Source organism: Centruroides sculpturatus, unplaced genomic scaffold (assembly GCF_000671375.1).
Source record: "Centruroides sculpturatus isolate CEXI.00-Female unplaced genomic scaffold, Cexi_2.0 scaffold124, whole genome shotgun sequence".
In the NCBI taxonomy this organism is placed as follows: domain Eukaryota; kingdom Metazoa; phylum Arthropoda; class Arachnida; order Scorpiones; family Buthidae; genus Centruroides; species Centruroides sculpturatus.
The window spans coordinates 390,505-414,280 of NW_019384390.1; the positions used below are offsets into that span (position 1 = coordinate 390,505).

General features: G+C 31.0%; 1 protein-coding gene across 1 annotated transcript in view; it reads left to right on the plus strand.

Annotated features, from left to right (window-relative positions):
- Positions 1-5,429: 5,429 nt before the first annotated feature.
- LOC111618206 (lysosomal thioesterase PPT2-A-like) overlaps positions 5,430-23,776 on the plus strand; it is a 46,490-nt gene continuing 28,143 nt past the window's right edge. The window contains exons 1-3 of the mRNA XM_023359689.1: positions 5,430-5,660; positions 7,120-7,273; positions 15,239-15,334. Coding sequence (XP_023215457.1) covers positions 5,514-5,660; positions 7,120-7,273; positions 15,239-15,334 — 397 coding nt within the window. The 5' untranslated portion in view covers positions 5,430-5,513. The remainder of the gene's footprint in view (positions 5,661-7,119; positions 7,274-15,238; positions 15,335-23,776) is intronic.

A 23,776-nucleotide genomic window follows, 5' to 3' on the forward strand; every position in this document is an offset into this window, starting at 1 on the left:
TCCCTCGATTATTCTGCCATTTTTCGGCTTCTTTCTACAACTAGGAAAAATTTCNTTTTTTTTTTTTTTTTTTTTTTTTTAGAAAATGCCAGCGATACGAAAATGGCGTCAAAATTCCAACGAACAATGGCATTTGTATTGTTGATTCGTTGATGTTATATCTAGAATTTAAAAAATTAGGTTATTTTATTGAGTAGAAATATATATATATATATATTTTATTAGAACGTAAACGTGTACAGTACATGTAGGCCCATCAGTGGCCGAGTGCTTTTGTATCCTGAACACTGGGAGTTCGGTCGTGGGTTCGTGCCTCGCTCGGACGGGCTGGTCACGTGGAGTTTTCCGGGTTTTCTCCACGTCTGTAACGCCTAAATAGGGGCCAGTTTCTATTAAAAAGGCCTCCCGGAAGTCATCGCCCAAGTGTTGTGTTGCCATGACTTAACAAACAGTATACATATATTACAATAATCACACGTGGCATATCCAAAAATAATTAATAATAGTCCGATGTCGATATTAATTACAAAAATAATACGTAAAAGTAAAAATATTTTGTTTCGTCATGATTTCACAATTTCTACGAAAACTGGACAAATCAATACTGTAATTCATCCGGGCCATGAATTTAAAAACCGGCTTGTCCGGGTGAAAACAGGCTTGGTGGCAACACTAATTACAATACACACAAACGCTTATGTGTATTTGAATGGATTTGAGTAACATAAATCGAAATGACATTCAAACCATACACGATAAATACAAATACATTGCCTATAATGAGCACACTTCATAAAGCGTAAGTTATTAATAATAATGTATTTAGAATAAAATTTTTGTTTTACACAAAGAATGTTTTCTATTTAGCCTACTTTTTTGCCGGAGATTTCTGAACCTAATGTACAAGTACAGTATATCGAGGTTCGTGGATGTGGCAGATTTAAAAAAAAATAATAAGTTAAAATCACGATTTTCTAAACTAATTAATTAACACAAATTAAAAAACAACAACATGTTTATTTTTTGCGTGATTTCTTTATTTTTTGTACAGGTTTATATTATTACTCAACAAAGTTACGAGCAATATAATGATTATAGATTCAAAATATGTGATTACAGTAAGCATTTGTATCGAAAATTTAGTAAAATAAACAATAATAAAACTGACAAAACTTTTTACGAAACAAACGCAAATAATAATAATAATAATAATTTTAAAAAACTGCAATAAAATGAGTATTAATAAAAACAGCAGAGCTTAAGTGAAACCTTCCAGAAATCTTGTTTGTTTGCGTTTTCTACTATCCCTACATGTTTGTTTGTTTATTTGTTATTATAAGTATTCTAGTATTCACATTTGACACTAAATATAGCTAATTCTCTAGGTCGATAACGTGCATTATTCAAGGCTTAAATGTTGAAAGCAAAAGTGCTTATTTTCACATGAAGCTAGTGTGCCGTTATGCACACTAGCTTCATGTGTTTTCATATGCCACCGCTGTTGCGTATATCTGGCTGCGCGTATGATTGTAATAATACTGTAAGTTAAATTAGACATAGTTTTTAATCATTTATTACGTATAATTAAAAATATTTAAGCAAAATAAATGAATCCTAATGTGAATGAACAGAGAAAAGGAAAGGAAACATGCAAAATGCAAAAACTATCAGTGGTGCCTCTGCTATGGTTATCGGTGAACTGAAATTAACTAAAAGATGTATTTCCAGATGAGAATTTACAGCGCTGTGTACCAAATACAGTTTAAAATTTCCTATAATTTGATTTTAAGTAGGCCTGCAATTAAAGAGGTTGCGGCCGAAGTTTTCATCTCTAAAACGTGAACGTCGAACGTCGAGCGCCGCTTACAAGATAGCGGCCTCGACGTTCGACGTTCACGTTTTAGAGATGAAAACTTCGGCCGCAACCTCGCTATTGACTGTGAAAAATATGAGTTAAGGTAGAATATGTCTTTTAAAAGTTATTAAAACAGAAAAAGCTAAAATAAAAGTTACACATTCTTCTGGTAATATTATAAAACAAAATAATTCGCCAGCTGGAGGCAAAAAAAATACCTAAATCCAATTTATACCTTTTGTCTTCGGTTGGCGAATTATATTAACGATTACTCAACAAAATTATTTTCATAAACATACCACCATTGGTTTAATAAAAGGGTTAATAGTATATTTAAATTTTTAAAGTATAATTAATATGGACTTATAACTTATTTGCCCGAGTTAATAACATTTTTGACTTCATTTGGAAATGAACCTTTGCAGTTTGTGACTTCATTTACAAATCACGAAATAAAATGGAAAATATCCAGCAACGAGTTGCGTAACTTTCTGGCAAAAGAATTTAAAATTGTGTGGCACCATCTGTTGAGATTTTATTATAAAAATTTTTTAATATTATTATAATTATTATAAAATGGCAAAAAGCTTAATTTATATAAATGCTAATAGTAAGTAAAATAATTATCTGACCCCACTCCAGATATGATATGTGAACACCTCTATCTCCCCACCCCGTCGACTCTTAACCATTAAAATTTAATGAATCAATGACCCTAATACAAAAAAGCCTCTCTGCAAAATTTCAGAAATTTTCGACGAAAGGCATAGGAGTTATTAGGCTTCAAAGTGGGTAAATAAAATCGCGCCCCAAACACACATACACTAACACCCATACATATAGAAAAAAATCTCCAAACTTTTTTGCATTTCTCGATGTTCCAAAGCCTCCCGGGGCCCACCAGTGGCCAAGCGGTCTTAGTATCCTGAACACTGTTCGGTCGTGGGTTCGCGCCTCGCTCGGACGGGCTGGCCACGTGGAGTTTTCCGAGTTTTCTCCACGTCTATAACGCCTAAATAGTGGCCAGTTTCCTTTAAAAAGACTTCCCGGAAGGCATTACCCCTAGGCAGATCGCCCAAGTGTTGCGTTGCCATAACTTAACATACAATCCAAAGCCATCCACTCCATATGTAAAAATGCAAAAATCTTGGAGGGCCATTTTTTGACCGATCGCCATACTTTCCCTATATTATATATAACAGCCGGGAAAGTAAAATTAAATGTAATGCAGTAATTAAAATATAAATTAGAAAGATTTTTTAATCCCACGCATATAGTTGAGTAGTTAAGGGGGCACGGGCTCGACGGAGTTGGCCACAAAGCTTCATAAACTCACGAGTAATACAGTGCCTGCATGTGCCCATGTGCATGTGGCACCTGCACATGCAACACACTGCATGTGCTGCATGTGGCACACAGGCACCTATGGGCCACATACAGTGCCTGCATGTTCGCCATATTCCTTCTATTCTAAATTTCTCTCAACGTTTATTTCTGTTAGAAGAATATTATTGTGATAATAAACATTTATCACGACACAAGAATTATAATAAATAAGGAAAACCAGAACGGATGACAAATACAAATACTGTAATTAAAATGACTCGCGTGTTATTAAAAAATATGATGCAACGGTATTAATGCTAAAAATATTTACTTTTTGAAGTTTTTTTACAATTTGTTTTTAATATAAAAATTACTCTGTAATTATTTGATAATCATTTATTTCACTTAAATTATAATTACGAGTATAAAAAAAATTTAAATTCCCTTAATTTTAGTTTAAACATTGATTTCAAAATATATTTTTATTTACACACAATTTTACAGTATAATAGTTTTGAAATATTTCATTACGGCCGAATGACCGAGCGGTCAAAGCGGCAGCCTACCACTTTGGGGGATCCAGGGTCGAGTAATCCCCAGAAATTTTTCAGGGGATGGTCCGTTCGGATATGTCGGCCCCGTCCCTCACCACCCGTTTGCCCCATTGTTGGCATGGCCGAATCCATAATGGTTTTGCAAAAAGAGGCCCTCTAAGTGCCCACAGGGCGAAAAGAGTTTAAAAAATAATAATAAAGATTTTTTCTAGTTGGATACAGAAATTAAATAGCCCTTAGTTACAGAAGACCTGAGTATTGTTTTAAAAATCTTTTGTAAGGAATTCTGTTGACAGTGAGAAGCAATGTATACTGAGAGGAAGGGTCTTTATAGGGCAGCCGAATAGTGAGGGGCCTCATTCATTCGGGAAATAAACTTTCTTGTATATTGAATTATTATTAATACAGTAAATTTAATAATAATTGTTATGTATAATACAGTATATTGATATTATAGTACAGAACTAAAGTGCTCGGATGGCCGAGCAGGTAAGGTGGCAGCCTACTGCTTGGAGGACCCGGGTTCCAATCAGGATCGGTCGTAAAATCCCCAGGAATTTTTCGGGGGGTAGTCCGTTCTGATATATCGGGCCCAGTTCCTCACCACCCGGTCACTCCACTGTGGGCCTGGCCCAATCCATAAATTGGGCCTGCTGAAAAGAGGCCATCTTAGTGCCCACAGGGCGGAAAGAATAAAAAAAAAAAAAAGCACAAAACTAAAATAAACGATGAATTCTAATCTGGAAACTTCCTAGTTTTTTCACACGGACGGAGGTCAAACCGGTTTTCAACTTCAGTGAATATTCATTTTATTGTAATATCTTAAAAGATTATATCTGACCATCAATCGTGAAAAATACTAGATAATTGAATAAATATTTTCTAAATAATCTTTTACGTTCTAAATGTATTGCTTCTTTCTTTGAAGTGTCATATTAGGAAATTATTACATCTTGTGATCGAAAGTAATGTATAAAAACACGGGCTTACTGTATGTATTGTTGTATTCGGGGCTATATAGCTGCAGATAGAATTAAATACAGGATAACATTATAGGCTATTCAGTTTAATAAACGTTATAGAAACACGAGACTGGATTTAGCGCTGTAAAATTGTGTACAGGTATAAAGTTACAGGACTATAGAACAGCCTATAGGATGCATTCAAGGCTGTAGAGCTAAATACAGGATTACTTCAAGGCTAAATATCTTGTAGGCCTATATAAGAATATTTTCAGGATAGCACTAGCGTAGCGAGGGAGGGGCAAAGGGGGGTCTATCATGCCCCGGGCGCCATTTATGTTCGCTACGCCACTGTAGTATAGCGGAATTAAATATAACTAACTCCATGACGGTTATCGAAACACGGGATTAAATTAAATATTTACTTTCATATTGACTTATAGTCAAAATAAATTTTAATAAAAATCAAAATTGATCCAACTGATAATTTATCAAAACAAGAAAAAGCTGATAAATCCTTTAAGTAGCATAAAGTTTATTAAACTTTAAATATGATAAGATAAAATTACTTCTTAACAGGAATATTTTCATAAAATAAAAATAAAATAAAATAAATAAATCAAAATAATAATAATAATAATAAATTGGATTATTTATTTAAAAAAAGAACGAACAGATTGATTGGTTTAAAAAATATTTTTTAAAATATGTCATATTTTCGACCAATGACAGAAGCGAAGAGAAAAATCAAGTGGAATGCACGTGCGACGAGAATGTAGTAAACTAATCGATAGACAAGATCGTCTGCTGTGAGAAATGGTTCGCAGTTATGACATTCGTTGGGCCTTTACGTGGTTGTTTGTTATATTTGTTAATGTTTATTGTTATAAACCCGTGGTTATTATACACGGATTGTTCGACAAACCGGAAAATTTAGAATATTTAGCTTCGTATATTTCAAAGGTGAGTTCATTCTTTAAATATTACATTTTATAGAAAAGTCGTCATAGGATTTCATTCTTAAATGGTTCATTATTTTCTAATTATGTTTAATTGCCAGCATGTAAACTGATACGTAATTAAATAATTTGTAAATAACAAGCTGTGACATGTTATTAATTAAAAATAAATTTAATTAATTTTATTAACTGATAAAATTTTATATTTGTATGAATGAATTATTATGTAAAATTACATTTTACATTTAATCTTTTACAGAAAGGTCATTTGCATTTCTATTTGGACGTGTTAACAATTGCTTTATTATTTGTCTTTTCTTTTTTTATTTAAAATTGGATTTAGAAAAGACGTTAAAATGTTTTCGAATTCGTCCGTCCGTCCGTCTCTTGGAATTTTTGTTTGCGTTTGATTTAAATCTTCGAAGGCGAAGCGACGTGTTTGAAAATGCCCGAATAATTCTTACGAAATAATTGCTCGACGTTGCTTCGGGGTTTTACTTAACGTTTTCGGAGAGAAATGCCGGTCCGAAAACATTAAGTAAAATATAAATTATGTTCTTTTGAAAATCTGATTATATTTGTTTATTTATTTGCTTTTTATTATAAACTGAAATGTCTTCCGATAACTAAACTTGCTTGGTTTTTTATTATTTAAATTTACAGAGTTTTTTGGTTTATTTTAAAAGAAATAAATATGATTAAGCATATTATTATTTACATTACATTTAAATATTATTGTTTACATTTTGCTTTAATCATATTTACATATATGTATATTATTTGCTTGTTACTAAATGTTTTTAATAACTTTGATGTGTTTTTTTTTTTTTTTAATTTTTAATAGAATGTAAATATTTTGTTTTTCGTACAGATATTTTGTGATGATATTATGTTCGAGTTGCAATAAATTTATGAAATAGTTTGCATAACTGATAACGTTAAACAGTCAAATATTTTTCTATTGATGGTCTTTTCTTCGTAATAATTAAAAAATTTTATATTTAATTTGACCTTGATTATCGTTTATCAATTTCATAAGCATATTTATTTAAAATATTATTAAACATTACAATAAAAAATATATGCTTGTACAGGAGTAGTTTATTGATTTATAACAAATGATGATTAAAATGAGTAATATAAATTCTATTTCGTATTAAAAATATTTTATAATTTTTACATTTTCAAATTAATTCGTAAAAAAATTTTTTTACATTAACATTATTAATGATGATCATTTAAACATTTGTGAAAAGAAGAAAGAAAGAAAAGGCTGTTAAGAAGACATAATTTAAAATTAAACACTACCATCTTTTATCTATAAATGATAGCTAAAACGTCATTACTGTTGAATAAATAATATGTATATAAGAAATTTATCTCTACTTAAATAAATAATGTGTATAATCTGAACTGATTGAATAAAATATTGAAGTTTGAAATTTAAATTTACTTATTTATAGAAACATTCAAGGACAAATGTTACTGTTATAAACCTTTATGACGGACTGAAAAGTCTTTCTCCATTATGGGAACAAATCCATGAATTTGGAAATTCTGTATCAAAAATAATGAAAGAAAATCCAGATGGTATTCATATGATTGGATATTCTCAAGGTTAGTTAATTTATTTTTTAATTTTAATATATAATACACTGTAGTTATGATACTCAAAAGACTTATTTATGATAATTTTCCATAATGTTATTTTTCTCATTAATGTTGAGTTCATTTTTGAATGAAATAATTTTCACTTAAAATATTTTGATATTTCTGCTTTAAGTGAAAATAGATAGCTTATAAATCTGACTAATTTTCAGTTTTGGATCAAAGCCAACAAAAGCTTTCCAATTTTACAAAATGACAAAAAAAATATTGCTTAATTTCTTCTGGAAACTAGATAAAATCTAATATATTAAATGTTTTATTATTTTATAAAAACATGAAATTTTATTAATAATATATTACATCTTACAAAAAAGTTTGTCTCAGTTAAATGTAATAATATAAGTAATAATAAAATATAAAAGTATTAAAAATATAATGTTTTTTTATCCAGATGTGAAAGCAAGTTTTTGGAATTATTGTTGCTGTTTTATTTTAATGTGGCAATATTATAGAAATGATTTGTTAGAAATTTAACCATTTCTAAGAACCATTTAAATAATAATATCAAGTAACAAAGATGAAAAAAACATTTTTCCATAGCCTTTTATATTTTATAATTAATAAAGTATTACATTATCAATTACCAATTAGAATATTCCAGAAGGTTTTGGTTCCAATAACTTTTCATAAATAATAATTATGTATTAAAACAACAATGATAAATCATCACTAACCTTGATCAAATTTTTGGAGGTCAGACAATCATTAACCTTTTAATTATCAATTAACACTCATAAACCTTAAAAGTTTAGTACTTAATATTTAATAGAAAACAAACACTTTTGACCATACTTTCGGTCTTCAGGTTTAAAAAACCAGTGAGATTCGAACAAGTGAATGCGAAGAACAAAAAATTACAAAATTATTTTCAAAAACATGGAACAGTACAAACAGATTTTAAAAGAATGGAACACTCCAGGCATGTGTATAAACAGTTACACATGTGCGTTACCATGGCGATGGAACGGTATAAGTAACATAAACTGTGATACAAATACATATAAATAAACCAAATGAGGGTGGGGATGTGGTTTCAACTGCTGGTGTGGGAGTTGCCTATTGCTTCATAGCAGTACTTCCAAGCGTGAGACACATTGATGGCATCTTTAGAGTTAATACAATTGATATGTAATCTGACTTTGTAAATTTCAAGTGCCTCCAGGTTTTGAAGGTGTTCAACACAATGAGACAGCTTGATTAGTTTGGCCTCATGGAGGTCAGCTCTTATGCCGGGGTCAGTGGCATAGGTGGATAGGGTGGTGATGTGCCTTTTATTATCAATATTGTATTTGTGTTCCTGCAATCTTTTATTAAAAGAGCGTTTTGTGGACCTAATATAAACTAACTCCCTTTGAAACCTGTTGTCCCAGAGAGGAACCATGTATACACCTAGTGCTTTCTTTTTATCAGTCTTGTCCTTGTCGCTGCAGAGTAACCCATATACAGTGCTGGGCCTCTTGTAGGCAATCTTTTTGTTGGTACGGAAGGCAATCTCTCTGTAAATGGAGTTGAGGTGGTGGTGGTGCTCTACCACTGCATGAGACTGTGTGGTATTTAGGTTGTGTGTTCCGTGAGTCGCTACATGTGTGTTAGAAGTGTCATGTGTGGCAATTTGTGTAGAGTAAGTACAGGAAAGGTTGTAAATCAGGTTTCTATTATATCCGTGCTGTATGACAATGTTCTGAATGCGTTTCAATTCCGCTTTGGTGTCTTCAAATCTGGTGTGGTGTGTGAAAGTCCTTTTTGTTAGGGCACGGAAGGCAGCGATCTTATAGGAGAAAGGGTCTGCAGAGTTGGCAGGGATGAACAGTGGCCTATAGCATGATTTGTAATGATGTCCAGAAAATGTATGGCTGTGTTGCTCTTCTGATTCAATTTGATGGTGAGGCCATATGGGTTGTCATTCATTGCATTTATGAAATGGTTTATGTTTGGTTCCGCTTTCCATAGAATAAAGATGTCATCACCATACCTCTTGTATATGAGGATATTGGAAATGAATAGCAGTATGACTTTTTCTTCAAGCTGCCTGATCACCAAGTCACATAAATCCCGAGAGGGGGCTGCCCATAGGTACACCATATTTTTGTAAGTATTGTTGTTAAAGCAGCAGTGGCGTGCCATCATTGGAAGCGGTGGATGTGCCGCTTCTCTTGTATTTTCTAAAAAATAAATACATATTAATTTTAATTATATGAAAATAATTGCACAATATTTTATTATAACTGCATTATGTAACTTATTACAAATTTCTATACTACACATGAAAAAAAAAGATGAGATTGCTATTGTATATTCGAATGTTAGTGGCGGAGTGGAAGCACTGTATTGTCAGCATCCAAAAAGCCAGATTTGCATTTGTGCTTTACAGAGCACCAACCTCACCCGGTTTAGCTGGTGAAAGCCTAGGGACCTTGGGTGGATGCTACACGTATACTGCATCCAATTCTATCCAGGACTGGTTCTGGACTGTTAGACGCCTGCCCGCTAGATATTTGGCAGCCCTTGCCCGATTACGTGAATCACGAGTAGATTTATAACTTAACCCAACCGATAAGAATTTACTGGTATGTTTTTATGATAGTTCTGTATAGTTGACAGTAGTTTAAAAAATCCATTAAAATATTTGATATTTTTATTCCGCTCTCCAATTTTATATTACTCGCGGATTTCAATGTTAAACCAGTGATATTATGATTTCGTATACCCCATCTCTAAAGGGATGTAGAAAAAACGTGTACAATTCTTGTATAATGCTAAAAAATTAACCATTACTTTGATAGCATCATTTACAACTAAATTTAATGAATGAGAGAGATGCATGAGGTACAGAAAAAGCTCTAGAATTTATTTTCCTTAAATTTACAATTTATGTATCCATTGTCATAAAAATTTGTCTTTCTACTTCTTCCCCAANTTCCTCATGGTAATGTCATTGTACATATTTTATAATAACCTTATACTATTTTATTTTTGTAACCTTGTACTTTGTCTACATTTTTAGTAAATATGTTGCTGATGCCCCATGGGTCCTACAGTTACTCCCTTTCCCTCTTTCCTATCTCATTTTATTTCCCCTTCCCCCTAGCTTCTTCATTCTTTATATCTTCTTTCAATTTCTCTAAACAGGTTATATCACTGTGTGTGGCCCTTATTACTTTCTGTCAGTATCTTAATGGCTGCCAAGACATATACCCTTGTGTGGCAGAATTCAAAAACACATTCTGGAAATTTGTGGATAAATTTCCAGGATTTCTGTTCTCTTCATATGTTTTTCATTAAAGACTTTAAATTAATTTAGCTTCTCCTAGATTTGCTATCACCCTGCGTTCTGTGGCATAACAGGCTAAAGCCATGACTTGTTTATTGTGAGTGATTGTAACCATTCTGTAAATTTCCATCAGTGTTTTTAAGCTTTTCAGCTCATCTTCAGGGGGATATATATTAAATAAAATCTCTAAAGATTAGATAATTTGGATTTTTTAATGTTTTCAAAATGTGAGCTGAACTTGAAAAATTCCAAAGATTGGAAGTTTAGTCTTAAATATACATTCAGTACATTTCATTTCTCAAAACAGTTTGAAGATTGAAAATTTTAAGTCATTTCAAAGCATTCATACTTTTAAGTCGTAATGTAGATGTAAATATGGCACAGTATTAAATCTGAATAATAAATAAATAGCTGATTCAGTGATCCAAAACATCATTATCTAATCTTTAACAAAAACTTTTGTCAAAATCTGGAATTGTATTAATATAACATAATTATATGTTGAGAAACAAGTTATTCTGAATAGTTTAACAAAATATTTAGAAATTGATTTAAATGTATCTACAATAGCTTGATGGAATGATTTGCACTTAAGTATGGAATTTATGTTTATGCTATCTCAAGTCACTTTCAACTGTTTAGAGCAGCAAAAACTTTTAATAAGTAACATTTTTAGTCATATTTTATGACCATCCTTTAGTTTATGAACTTTCAATTGAATGATTTAGAATGCAAGAAAACGTTCCATTTTCTTGTGTTTTAAATCTAAACTGTTTTTATTTACATACAGTGAACATACAATAATATATATATTATTGTATGTTTGTCACTTTTCTCCCAGATAAGAATTAATTTTATTCAAAACAAAGAAAACAAACAATTTTGTTTTATTCAAAACAAAATAGGTTATAATAATACAGTATTTTAGACAAATCTCATGCATGCTATTTTAAGTGTTTTAATCTTTTTTGCTTCTTATATAAAACTTGTTAGAAATATTTACAGAAATTTAAAATATATGAATTGCCAAGCACCTTCATTAACATCTGTCTTTTAGTTGCCAAAAGCTGTTGATGAGGACTTTATGCTAAAATGCATCCTATAATTACCATAGGTTCCAATAAATATCTAAATATGAATTTTTAAGTTATATTGGAGTACCAACTAACACCGCAAAATTCTGAGCAATAAATATTTTATCTGGATAATTTGTCAGCACTTTGTTTTATTTACAAAATATATTACTAGTAGAAATTTTATTTTATAGTGTAATTCAAACTGAATTATATTTTATTTACATCTACTTTCTATTAAAAATTTGTTTCTTATGAAACAAGAAACAATTCTTATTTAAGCAATTTACAAAAAAACCTTTTTCATTTTTAATAAATTCAAAATTTTTATTATAATTCAAGATACATACATACATTTTTATGATGATATTTTTGAAAACATGAGGTTTAATACAGAAAGAAAAATGTAATGTAATGTAATTGTTTTATATAAATAATAGTTTATAAGAACTAATGAAGTTCTTGCATTTTTTAAGTGAATAAAGAATTGTCAAATTAAAATATAATAATTCCAAATATATTAAATCTTTATATTATTATTATTATTTATAGAATGAAGTGTGATGTTTTCAAAACTAATCTAAATTTTCTGTGTTGAATTACACAACTTAAGTACAAATTCAACTTAATGTGGACTGAGAAGGTGATGAGTTTTAAACATAGTGATGATGCTAGTCTAAATAGTGGAATTTTTGCAAAGGTATTATATGTATAAATTCATGTATGTATTAACAACATACCAATAGTGACTATTTCTATTTGTAGTTAAATTTTAATTTAAAAACATATTTGCTATTCAGTGACTTTTGAGTTATTGACATCTATCATAGTGCTTTGCAGTGGAACCTTGGAAAATGGGTTATATTCTTTGTTACATGTGGAATTGATGCTATTATGAAATGTTCCTAGTGAAGAGCAATAACTTATTTGATCCTAGTGTTAAGTTATAGTGGTAAAAATTAGAGTTTGTATTATTAAGTTGTGAATGTCATGCTCAGCTGATATTGGTGCCAAGTACTATGTCAGACTAAAGTCAAGGCATAGCTACCCAAACAAGTATTACATTAAGCTTCTGTGTTATTGATATATGTGTCAACATTGCAGCTTTCTGTAGTGCCATATATATATGTTTTTATTAAGATTTAATGTTTCTAGACTTTGTGTAGTGTATGTGGTACAACACCAGCAGAAGAGAGGACAACCAGTACAATAAATACCTTATCCATCCTCTATAAATATCTTACTTCTTGAGCAAGCGGAGTGTACTTGTTGATTTTTTCAGTGTAAGCATTTTTATGTTATGAGTGTTTGGAACAGAGATGTCTATTATATCAGCAATCTTACTGTATTTGTCAAAGAATGATGTCAGGTCTATTGTGATGAATTGTTTTATTTGTGATTATAACTCTGTTGTGCTATATTCTGTGTGTGTTATTTTTTAATACTGCTTGTGGAGTATATTTGTAGTATGGTACCTGGGTTTTTAATAATCTGTTGTTTGTGTGCAAGCTCTTGGTGTATTTATTATATTTGCTATTTGATTATGCTCATGCAAATAATCTGTTTGTGCTAAGAGCTTGCATGGCAACCATAAACCCCTCTGGCTCTCCAGACAGACAGCCCCTAGTTAGCCAGTAGTTTGATGCAGTTTTGTCAACATTGTCCCGAGCTAGATCATAGGCATGCTTGCCATGAACTGCCTTTTTTGGGCCCATGACTGCTTAACGGTGTCTCTTATTTATGTGTTGAGCTATGTCCAGGTACTCAGAGTGTAACTCTGGTAGACAATAACCATATACCTTTAGAGTTATAGCTTTATGTAATCTTGATGTTTCTTGTTTTTGTGGAAAATCTTCTGCGGTGTCAGAATTTGTTTGTAGTGAAGATTAACTATATTAGTCAGGCTATGTCCATCTTCTTTATGAGGAAGTTAGTCTGTCTTCAGATGATTTTGGTTGATACTGATTACGCTTAGTGTTGTTTTTGTTTTCTTTTGGAGTTGCTTGAGATCTCTGCCTGTCTAGTGTGTAACTCCAAAAGAGTAAGTGAGTATAAGGACAACATATGTATTAATAGCTTTAATAGTATATTTTGCATTTAGGCATATTCTCAATATTGCATGTAATCTGTTCTGGTATTTGAGTATTAATCTTTGTTTTATCTGTGCATGTTCTGTAAGTTCGGCCTATTGGAATCTTAAATATTTGTAAAACTCTTCTTCCATGGATTCAATAGTATCTCCACTTGTGAGTACAGAGTCTCCTTTCATCAGAATTTCTTTTTCAATGTGTAGTGTTTTGCATTTATCTAGACCAAACTCCATTTGTATGTCATTTGAATACATGTGTATAGTTTGTAAGAGATGATGCAGCTGATTCTGTATGGATGCATAAAGTTTGATATCATCCATGTACTTAGATGAGGTGTGATAATGTAAACAGTGTTGTTTTGTTGTGTCTGATATTGTAGCCATATTGTGATCTGTTCAGTGTATTAGATAAAGGGTTAAGTACAAGACAGAACCAAAGACTCAAGTAATCTCCTTGAAAAATTCTTCACCTGATGTATTATATTGTTTTTATGTGTGTGTTATGGAGGTTAAGATGTAATGTTATTCTCCAGTGGAGCATAGTAAAACTATTATTATCATCTTTTGTTTTTTAATAACACGACAAGTTTTATGGAATGTTGAGTTATTGAGAGTTGAGTTTCTGGGACTCTATTGTAATGTTATTAGTGTAAATAAAGAAATTTCAGTAATTTACAGGTTAAATTTCAGTTATGTAAATGAATGAAATTGGTTTTCATTTTGTAATTAAATTTATTCTGCTTTTATTTAAAAATGTAACATTTACAAAAAATATATCTTGTCAATTCATACTTTTTAATTAACTTAATATTATTTTCTTCTGATTTGATTGTGTTGAATAACTCCAAAAATTCAGTAGGAGACAGCAAGTGTGAATGGTGATTGCTTGTCATGTTTGTCTTTATGCTATAAAATTCTATGCTAAATCTCACAAAACTTACAAAACCATGTGGAAAAAATTTTATAGACCTGTCAAGTTTCATGTTTATCCATAAATAAATAAGCACACTTCAATGAGACGAAGAATATGTGTATATATATATGGGCTTGGTCTATAGAACTCACCACATGTATCACATGTATTTACAAAGTATTCACAAGTATTCATCAAAAAGTTAAATGAACTGATAACAAAAAGAAAGAAAGACACAAGTTAGAATTCAGAGATTGCATCTTTGTTTAAAAAATTTGTTAATTTAGCTCATTTTTGTTAATTTTGTTAAACTGAAGTACCGTAGACCCCCCTATAACACGGTAGAGAATTCCGTGTTATATGAATTCCATGTTGTACGAGTCACTTAGATTTTACAAATGCATGTGCCGGGCTGTGAATGGCTCACATATTTGTAAAATCTAAGTGACTCGTACAACATGGAATTCATATAACATGGAATTATTTACCGTGTTATAGGGGGATTTACTGTATTTCTAATTTTTATTTCTGAAATTCTTGTTATATTTATAAACTTTTTATTTTCTAGGTGGTTTAATTGCAAGAGGAATTATTTCAACATTGGACAATCATAATGTAAATACATTTATTTCTCTTAGTTCACCACAGATGGGACAATATGGTGGTATATTATTATTTTTGTATATTTTGTTATATATCTTATTTTTTAATATTTGTTTAGTGTTTTATTTTAAGAAAGTCTACATAATTTTTATTAATATTATTTAAAGTTTATGTAAACAGATTATTGGAAAATTTTGGTGTTACATTCATTTATTTTAATCATAGAACTAGTAGTCATGTTAATGTAAATATGTTAAAATAGAAAAACTTTTAAACCTGTTTAGTCATCAGTACCATTCTGTTCAGTATCATTTCAAAACATGCTGATATTATTTCTCGTCTCCATTTAATTGCACTTAATAAGTAATAAGCATGTTGTAATTTCACCAAAATTCTTATGAACAGTGAAACAAGTTATAAATATATGAACAATATAAAAAGCATGTAGTTAAAAACGTGACTAAAAAAGTATGTTAAATATTTATTAGTTAAAATTTGTAAATATTTTAATTTAATTTGTAATCATATTAGTGGNTTTTATGTACGTTTCTTTACAAAGCTATATTTAATTATAATTTTGTTTAAAAGTATATTCATACAATTGAAGAATATTTTGTACTAGGTATATACCGGTACATCCACCACACATTTTATTTCACTGAGTAAGTTTTTATTATTTTATTTTTAATTGTAGCCCTTATATAGTGGTTAGTGATTCGGAATGTAATTGTGATATTAAAAATGCATTTAGAGAAATCTACGGTTTTTACTGGCTTATCGAATAAATGATACGAATGGACTCTAGACCAGGGGTGACCAACAGTTTTTGCCCCCGGGCCAGATTAGAAAAAGAACTTTTTCCATGGGCCGAAGCAGAGGTTGCCCCAGGAAGATTTTGAGGTGGTGCGAGATCTCATTATGGTGTCACCCCGTAGAGACTGAATTGTAGATAGAGATTACAGATACATTTGCACATTATCATGCTTTATCAACACACTACGCTGTACTTAAGAGGGTTAACTCTAAATGCATGGTGAGTTGTTGACTTTTTATTATAGGCATCAGAATTTTTCATCAAGCTATTTTGAAAGATTGATCGCGAGCCACATAAATTCATTAGATGGGCCAGATCTGACCATGCCTGCTCTAGACCATCACTGACGTGCAATTGACTGATTGCCCCTGGATGTCAACTTCTTACAGAAACACAGCTTCCCTAGCATCAAATGTGATGGCACGCCACTGTAAAGCAGAAAAAGGATGTGTAACATAAAATGTGTGCAGTCACCCCGGAGTAGCTTAGTAATAGATCCCTAATTGCACAGAAGCATGGTTATATTTTGATTGAGGGATATAATGATACAAAGTCAATGACGGTGATGCATTCATCTTTCGTTATGGTAAGAGGCCGCAAGGTATCTAATAAATCAGTGGAGTTCTCTTTTAATTATCAAAGATACAGAAAAATTACTTCAAAGAATTGTAAAATGGGACATTGTTTCTATTGTCAATGAAGTCTGGTTTTTGCTCATTGCTTGTCATTTCTGTTTACTTCAGAACAACAATTGTCTAATATGTTGATTTATCACCATTCACTTATTTTTACTGTCTGTACAAACTTCATAATCAAACTTTTGTAAGTATTTAATTCTAAAAGTTATGTAGATGAATGCATTGATCTGATCAGCTAATAAATCAGGAAGTAAATGCAGATATTTCATCATGTTTTGAAATTGTTACATTTAAAAATTTTTTTAAAATTTTCAAAATTATTTTGAGAGATTGCTAGCTGTAAGATTTGATTTGGCTAATATGCATTTAAGAATAAAGTCCTTAAACACAGAACTAAACTAATGCTTCTTTAGAGGCATTAAAATATAAATTTATCTTCAAATTACTTCAAATACATGTAATGAAATATATTTTTTGTAGTGTCTTCTATATAAAGATACTAGATACATTTTACACACTTTCCAGAAACTAAATTTAAATAAAACAAACATTTTCAGCCTGATTGATAAGCTTTTATCATATTTTTAAATAGAGATTCTATTTTTGGAATAAAATATTCTTTGATGTAAATTGTTTTTAAATCATTGCAAGTTTTTTGATTATCCAATATATCAAGAAATAACAAAAATAAAATACATTTAAATGTAAAACTAAAAATGAAATATAATAGAATACAATTAAGAATTTTGTTATATTGGATAATCCAAAAACCTATTTTTATGATTTAAAAAAATAATTTATGCCAAAGAGTACTTTATTACAAAAATAGAATTTCTATTTGAAAACTTGACAAAGGCCAGAAATGTTTGTTTTAATTTAATTGCTGGAAAAGTGTGTAGGATGTGTTTAGTGGCTTTATATACTGTGGAAGTTCCAGCTTTGACTGTTATTGTTATTATTGTCCTGTTGAAAACACAACAACTGTATAGGAAATTACGTATGAAATAAATTCACTATATTCTAGATTTCAAGTTAGTGGAGTGTGTTCTCAAAATCACTTTGAGTTAGACATACAAAATACATTGCATTTATAAGAGTGACATTGGAACAAAAATAAAATTTGCCTTTGTGAAAGATTTGACTTAGTAAAGTTTAGACTTGATCAGTCAACTGTATAATGTATATACTAATTATTTCCAACAAAATTCAGACAGTAGTCTACATCAAAGTTATCCTTCAGTTTTTCATAAGTATTTTATTTTTATTGCAGTTTTCATTTTTAATAATAATTTTATTTACAGGATGGTTTAAAAGACATTTAACTGAGATATATATATAAAGATTTTAATAATGATTAAACTTTTTATTATTATTTCTGTCATGTGAGAACTAAGAGGGCCTTCTTTTTATCAAGCCCACAATGGACATGCAGGTGGTGAGGAACAGGGCCTGACATATCCAGACAGCCAGACCATCCCCAAAAATTCCTGGAGTTTTTGGGGTTAGACATGTGTGGATTTGATCCTGGAACTCCAGAGCTGCATCGTGATGCTTTAAGTACCTAAGCCATCTGACCAGTATATAGTGTTTTAAGTGCTGTTCAGGCTGGACAAAACCTGAATTAATTGAATTTTTATAGTTTCTTTGGATATGAAACTTCAGATGTGTTAATTAGAAATTTTGACATATTTTGGAGGCATTATAAGCGCCAGTAGCTTGTGTATGAAACAGTTTGTGAGGTTTATTGTTTCACAGTTTCATTAATGGCCATCATCATCTGCAGTAATACCAGACTTATTACACCAGGATAGAAATTATCACTTGATTAGGAAATCAACATTTGTTGATTCATTTTATACAGGCAATATATTTCAGACCATTTTGTCCCTCATCAGTTATATAAAATGAAAAAATAAATGTTGATTTCCTAATCAAGAAATAATTTTTATCTTGGTTTAATAAGTCTAGTATTACTGCGGATGATCATGGCCATTAATGAAACTGTGAAACAACAACCAGGCATGAAGCAAATACAGGAAACAGGTTTATTGTCATTTGCTTTTAATACATGACACTAGTAAAAACCTGTTATTTCATTAGAGAAAATGTATTTACATATGTTAAAAGAATAAGAAATTTAATTCAAATTGTATTGAAGAAGTAAAACAAAAATAATAAAAAAACAGCAGTTGAAAGTTTACAAAATCATAATTATAAAGGAAACCATAAAAATCATTACTCATCTTAGTTTCTGCCATTGATGAGATACTGACATATCAATATCTTTATCACTGTCATTAGATTCTTTACTGCTTTCATAACTAATTGAAGGTACTTCAAGCCATAGGAGAATTTTATTTTTTCAGTTTATATTATGCACTTGATTTTAGTTATCTAGATGAAATGACTAGATCTAATGAGATAAATAGCTAGTGAAGCTTTATATTAGTTCCTTGTCTGCTAACTTTTCTATATCTTTCCCGAAAATCTTTGGAAATCTTTGTTCCTTGCCTCCTGGCATTTTTGCTCAGCATCTCTATGGGGAGTAATGAAACTTTGATCATCATCAGATCCATGAATAATGATTTTATATACATATGGAGGCACAGAGTATCACAGAAAGCTTTATACAAACAGCTGAGCTGTTTCTAGTATCCAGTTTAATACATATTCAAATTTAAAAATGAATATAAAAAGAAGTGGTAGTGGAACATAACATGTATTGCTACATTATTCTTTCATTATGAATATCAACTCTTAGAGTCCATCAGTGACCAAGTGGATAAAATCACTGAAGAATTGTAGTTTGCATTTGGTTTTCACCTGACCAATGGGCTGGTCATGTGGAATTTACTGGGTTTTCTTCACAAGTCTAATGCTTAAATAGAGGCCAGTTTTCTATAGAAAGTCCTCCCAGGAGGTACAGTACCTCCTTAGCAGACTGCCCAAGCATTAAATTGAATCTATCCAACTTAATTCTGGCTGGATATGCCCTTTAATCAGTTGCTAATATCTGTCAAGGTGATAGGAGGATAGGAGGATGGTGCATAATTTTTAATATGTTATTGCAAACACTTCAGAACATATGTACAGTACAAACAAATAAAAATGGACATTTTTGTGCATCGTAGCTTTTTGTGGTTATGTTGCTTCCCTTAAAAGTGTTGATAAATTTGCAAAATGTGAGTGACTATCAAAAGCTGGAACATATTTCAGTACTTAACTGTAACAATCAGAGCAGTTTCCCAGAAAATGTTTGGTTATCTGATGAACATTTTTGGCTTAATTTACAAGTTTGCTTCAGGTCAACATAGAACTTTCTATCATTTTAAAATGGAATGAATCTTCAATCTACAATGCTTTTGGAATTTTAAATTATGGAAGAAACAGGTTTCATTCTATGATTTCAGCTTGAAAATCAAAATTAAAACCCAAACTGGTTACGATGCATTATACAATAATGTCTCCTATAATAGTATAATCAGTCACTAGTTAGAATTCAACAAGAAGGTCATCTTAAAACATTTGCCACACCACAGATAGTGTTCCAGTCTTGGGAATAGATATATTCTTTCTCTCTGGAGGCTTTCCAGAGAGTTTCCAGAAAAAGTTCATGTATTTTCCTGTACTGTGGTGCCAGCATCACGTTTCCATTAAGATACTGCAGAAGTACAGAACAGCAAGTACAGTTGATTTTGAAATGACTAATAGAAATTTCTTTATAAGTCCATTTTGTTAGTAATTGTGTTTGTTTTTAAATTATAAAGAGAGAGTTTTTGATTGTTTTTACATAAGTTTAAATTTTTTCTAATGTGAAGAAAAAAAAGCATGCTACATGCATCATGGCGAAATATCTTTTAAAACTGATAAAATTTTAAAGTAAAATTAAGAAAACTTAAATTATATTTTCTAATTTTTTTAATTTTTTGTTTCTAGAAAATAACTGGCAAAATTGGATTATGTAATTTAATAAGCCATTGTTATTATCTATCAGGAAATATTTACATCATTGTTTAATTCATAGTCAAATATATTCACAGAATAAAATTAAGTCTAATGCAAAATTTTTGGATTTTTGCACAGTTTCTTCTACAAACTTGTATTTTCTAATTTATTTTCAGATAAACAGTCGTTTTCACAAATTATTACTATAAAATCTTGGAATAATGATGAGTGAATAGCCACTTTTGGAATATCTCTTATATATGAATATTTTATTAAAAGTAAAGCCTGTAATTACCAAGAAATGCTTATTTATAGGAGTCTTGACTCTTACAATTATTTTTAAAGTGGTAAAGTAAGTGAAATTTTAATTAATAAATTGTCTTGATTGAATTTTTCCGTCTGATGGCGGGATTATTATTAACCAAATCAAAGACAAGTCTGTCTTAGAAGGATCACCATTTATTTTGCATTCTAAGACAAATGAAGAGCCATCACAAACTTATCTGCAAGTATTCATTCTGTATGTGCTTGCTTGTGTCTCTAATGATGACAGTTATTTATCTAGCTGAATGTACTGTACATGCATGGTTGGTTAACCACTCTCTTTTTACATTCATTTTCACAAGATGAAAATTTAACTGGAACAGTTGAATATATGGTAAGTTTGCAGATGTGAATGACATTGTTGGGACCTTAACAGAGCTGTAGAATGTTCATAGGTGCAAAAAAGTCAAAGGAACCATACCTGTAAATGTGACCCTTTGCAAGATATAGCCTCCCCAAAATCAGCCTAAAGTCTACTTCCAGGCACTACAGGAAGTCACACTGTGTACTCTGCTAATTCTATCGTGTATTTAAGTCAGTGTACCATGGTGATCAGACATTCTAATGATATTTATTGGCAAAGAATAAAGAAAAGTCTGACACTCAATCCTTTACAAGATATTTGCCTCCAAATGTGGAACCCAACGGTGGCAGTTCTGGTTGACATCTTGCTTGCAGAGCTTGCAAGCAAGTTATGTTATTGGCATTGCAATCAGAGTCTATAACAAATAATAAATACCCATATACCAGTACTACTACTAATTCTCCATGCTCTGTGTTGTCAAGACTCACTTTGACTGATGCTCCGCATTTAGTCATGCACTTTGGTGCCAGCTGTTGCTTGCATCTCAGCACCCAGGTTGGGCAAACCCCCCACACCCCTCCAAAACTATATAACATAAAGTACTCCACAAATAGTCAAGTGGGCTATGCAAAGCTGACATAGTTACTTTGGTTAAATAGTTAAACACGATACTCTTAGCAGAACACACAATGCACAGTGCAACTCGCAATTGTGTGCGGCTGATTTTTGGGGACCAATATCTCGCAAAGGGTCACATTTAGAGGTATGGTTACTTTGACTTTTTTGCACTTATTGACATACTCTACAGCTCTGTTAAGGTCCCAACAGCATCATTCACATCTGCAATTGTACCGAATAGATGGACATTCTCAATGCATCATCTTTTTGTGTATATCACATGCAGCTTCAAACCACTTACAAAAAACCCTTTGGCTATTATGGCAACCAAGCACTGCATATCATCTACCTGAACTGGTATTATAAGGCATTTTGCCAATGAAAAACAAAAAATTATAGACCTATACTAACAACTTAGCATTATCTTAATGGATAATAAAAGTATCTACAGGGCTCTTGTGGAATTTGTTCATGATATAAACAAACTGAACTAACTCTGCCTGGTCTCCCTGGTCTTCTGGTTCCTGCTTGTGTTCTCACTGCAACAATCGAATCTTCAAATTCTGGACTCTTATTGACATCCCAGGACATTTTGTTTATTTGTTCTCTGTTCTTTATTCTGCACATAATTTTATTGTTTTAATCTATTTATATGTACAACTATTGTAACTGGGACTTTTTTTTTGAATATTGCTACTACTATTATATGGGTAATGTATGTACTGCATCCTGCATCCTGTGTTATTGTCATATCCAACATGTAACTCCTGTATTTTACTGTATTTCCACTGGTATTATTGCTTACAATATTGTCAGGTTACTCTGTTGCTCTCTTGTTATTGTACTCAGTGGCTATACCTAAATTTTGTGTACCTACACCTAAGTGGCTACATTCTGTGCTCTGTACTATGTAAATTCCTCACGGTAATGTCATTGTACATATTTTATAATAACCTTATACTATTTTATTTTTGTAACCTTGTACTTTGTCTACATTTTTAGTAAATATGTTGCTGATGCCCCATGGGTCCTACAGTTACTCCCTTTCCCTCTTTCCTATCTCATTTTATTTCCCCTTCCCCCTAGCTTCTTCATTCTTTATATCTTCTTTCAATTTCTCTAAACAGGTTATATCACTGTGTGTGGCCCTTATTACTTTCTGTCAGTATCTTAATGGCTGCCAAGACATATACCCTTGTGTGGCAGAATTCAAAAACACATTCTGGAAATTTGTGGATAAATTTCCAGGATTTCTGTTCTCTTCATATGTTTTTCATTAAAGACTTTAAATTAATTTAGCTTCTCCTAGATTTGCTATCACCCTGCGTTCTGTGGCATAACAGGCTAAAGCCATGACTTGTTTATTGTGAGTGATTGTAACCATTCTGTAAATTTCCATCAGTGTTTTTAAGCTTTTCAGCTCATCTTCAGGGGGATATATATTAAATAAAATCTCTAAAGATTAGATAATTTGGATTTTTTAATGTTTTCAAAATGTGAGCTGAACTTGAAAAATTCCAAAGATTGGAAGTTTAGTCTTAAATATACATTCAGTACATTTCATTTCTCAAAACAGTTTGAAGATTGAAAATTTTAAGTCATTTCAAAGCATTCATACTTTTAAGTCGTAATGTAGATGTAAATATGGCACAGTATTAAATCTGAATAATAAATAAATAGCTGATTCAGTGATCCAAAACATCATTATCTAATCTTTAACAAAAACTTTTGTCAAAATCTGGAATTGTATTAATATAACATAATTATATGTTGAGAAACAAGTTATTCTGAATAGTTTAACAAAATATTTAGAAATTGATTTAAATGTATCTACAATAGCTTGATGGAATGATTTGCACT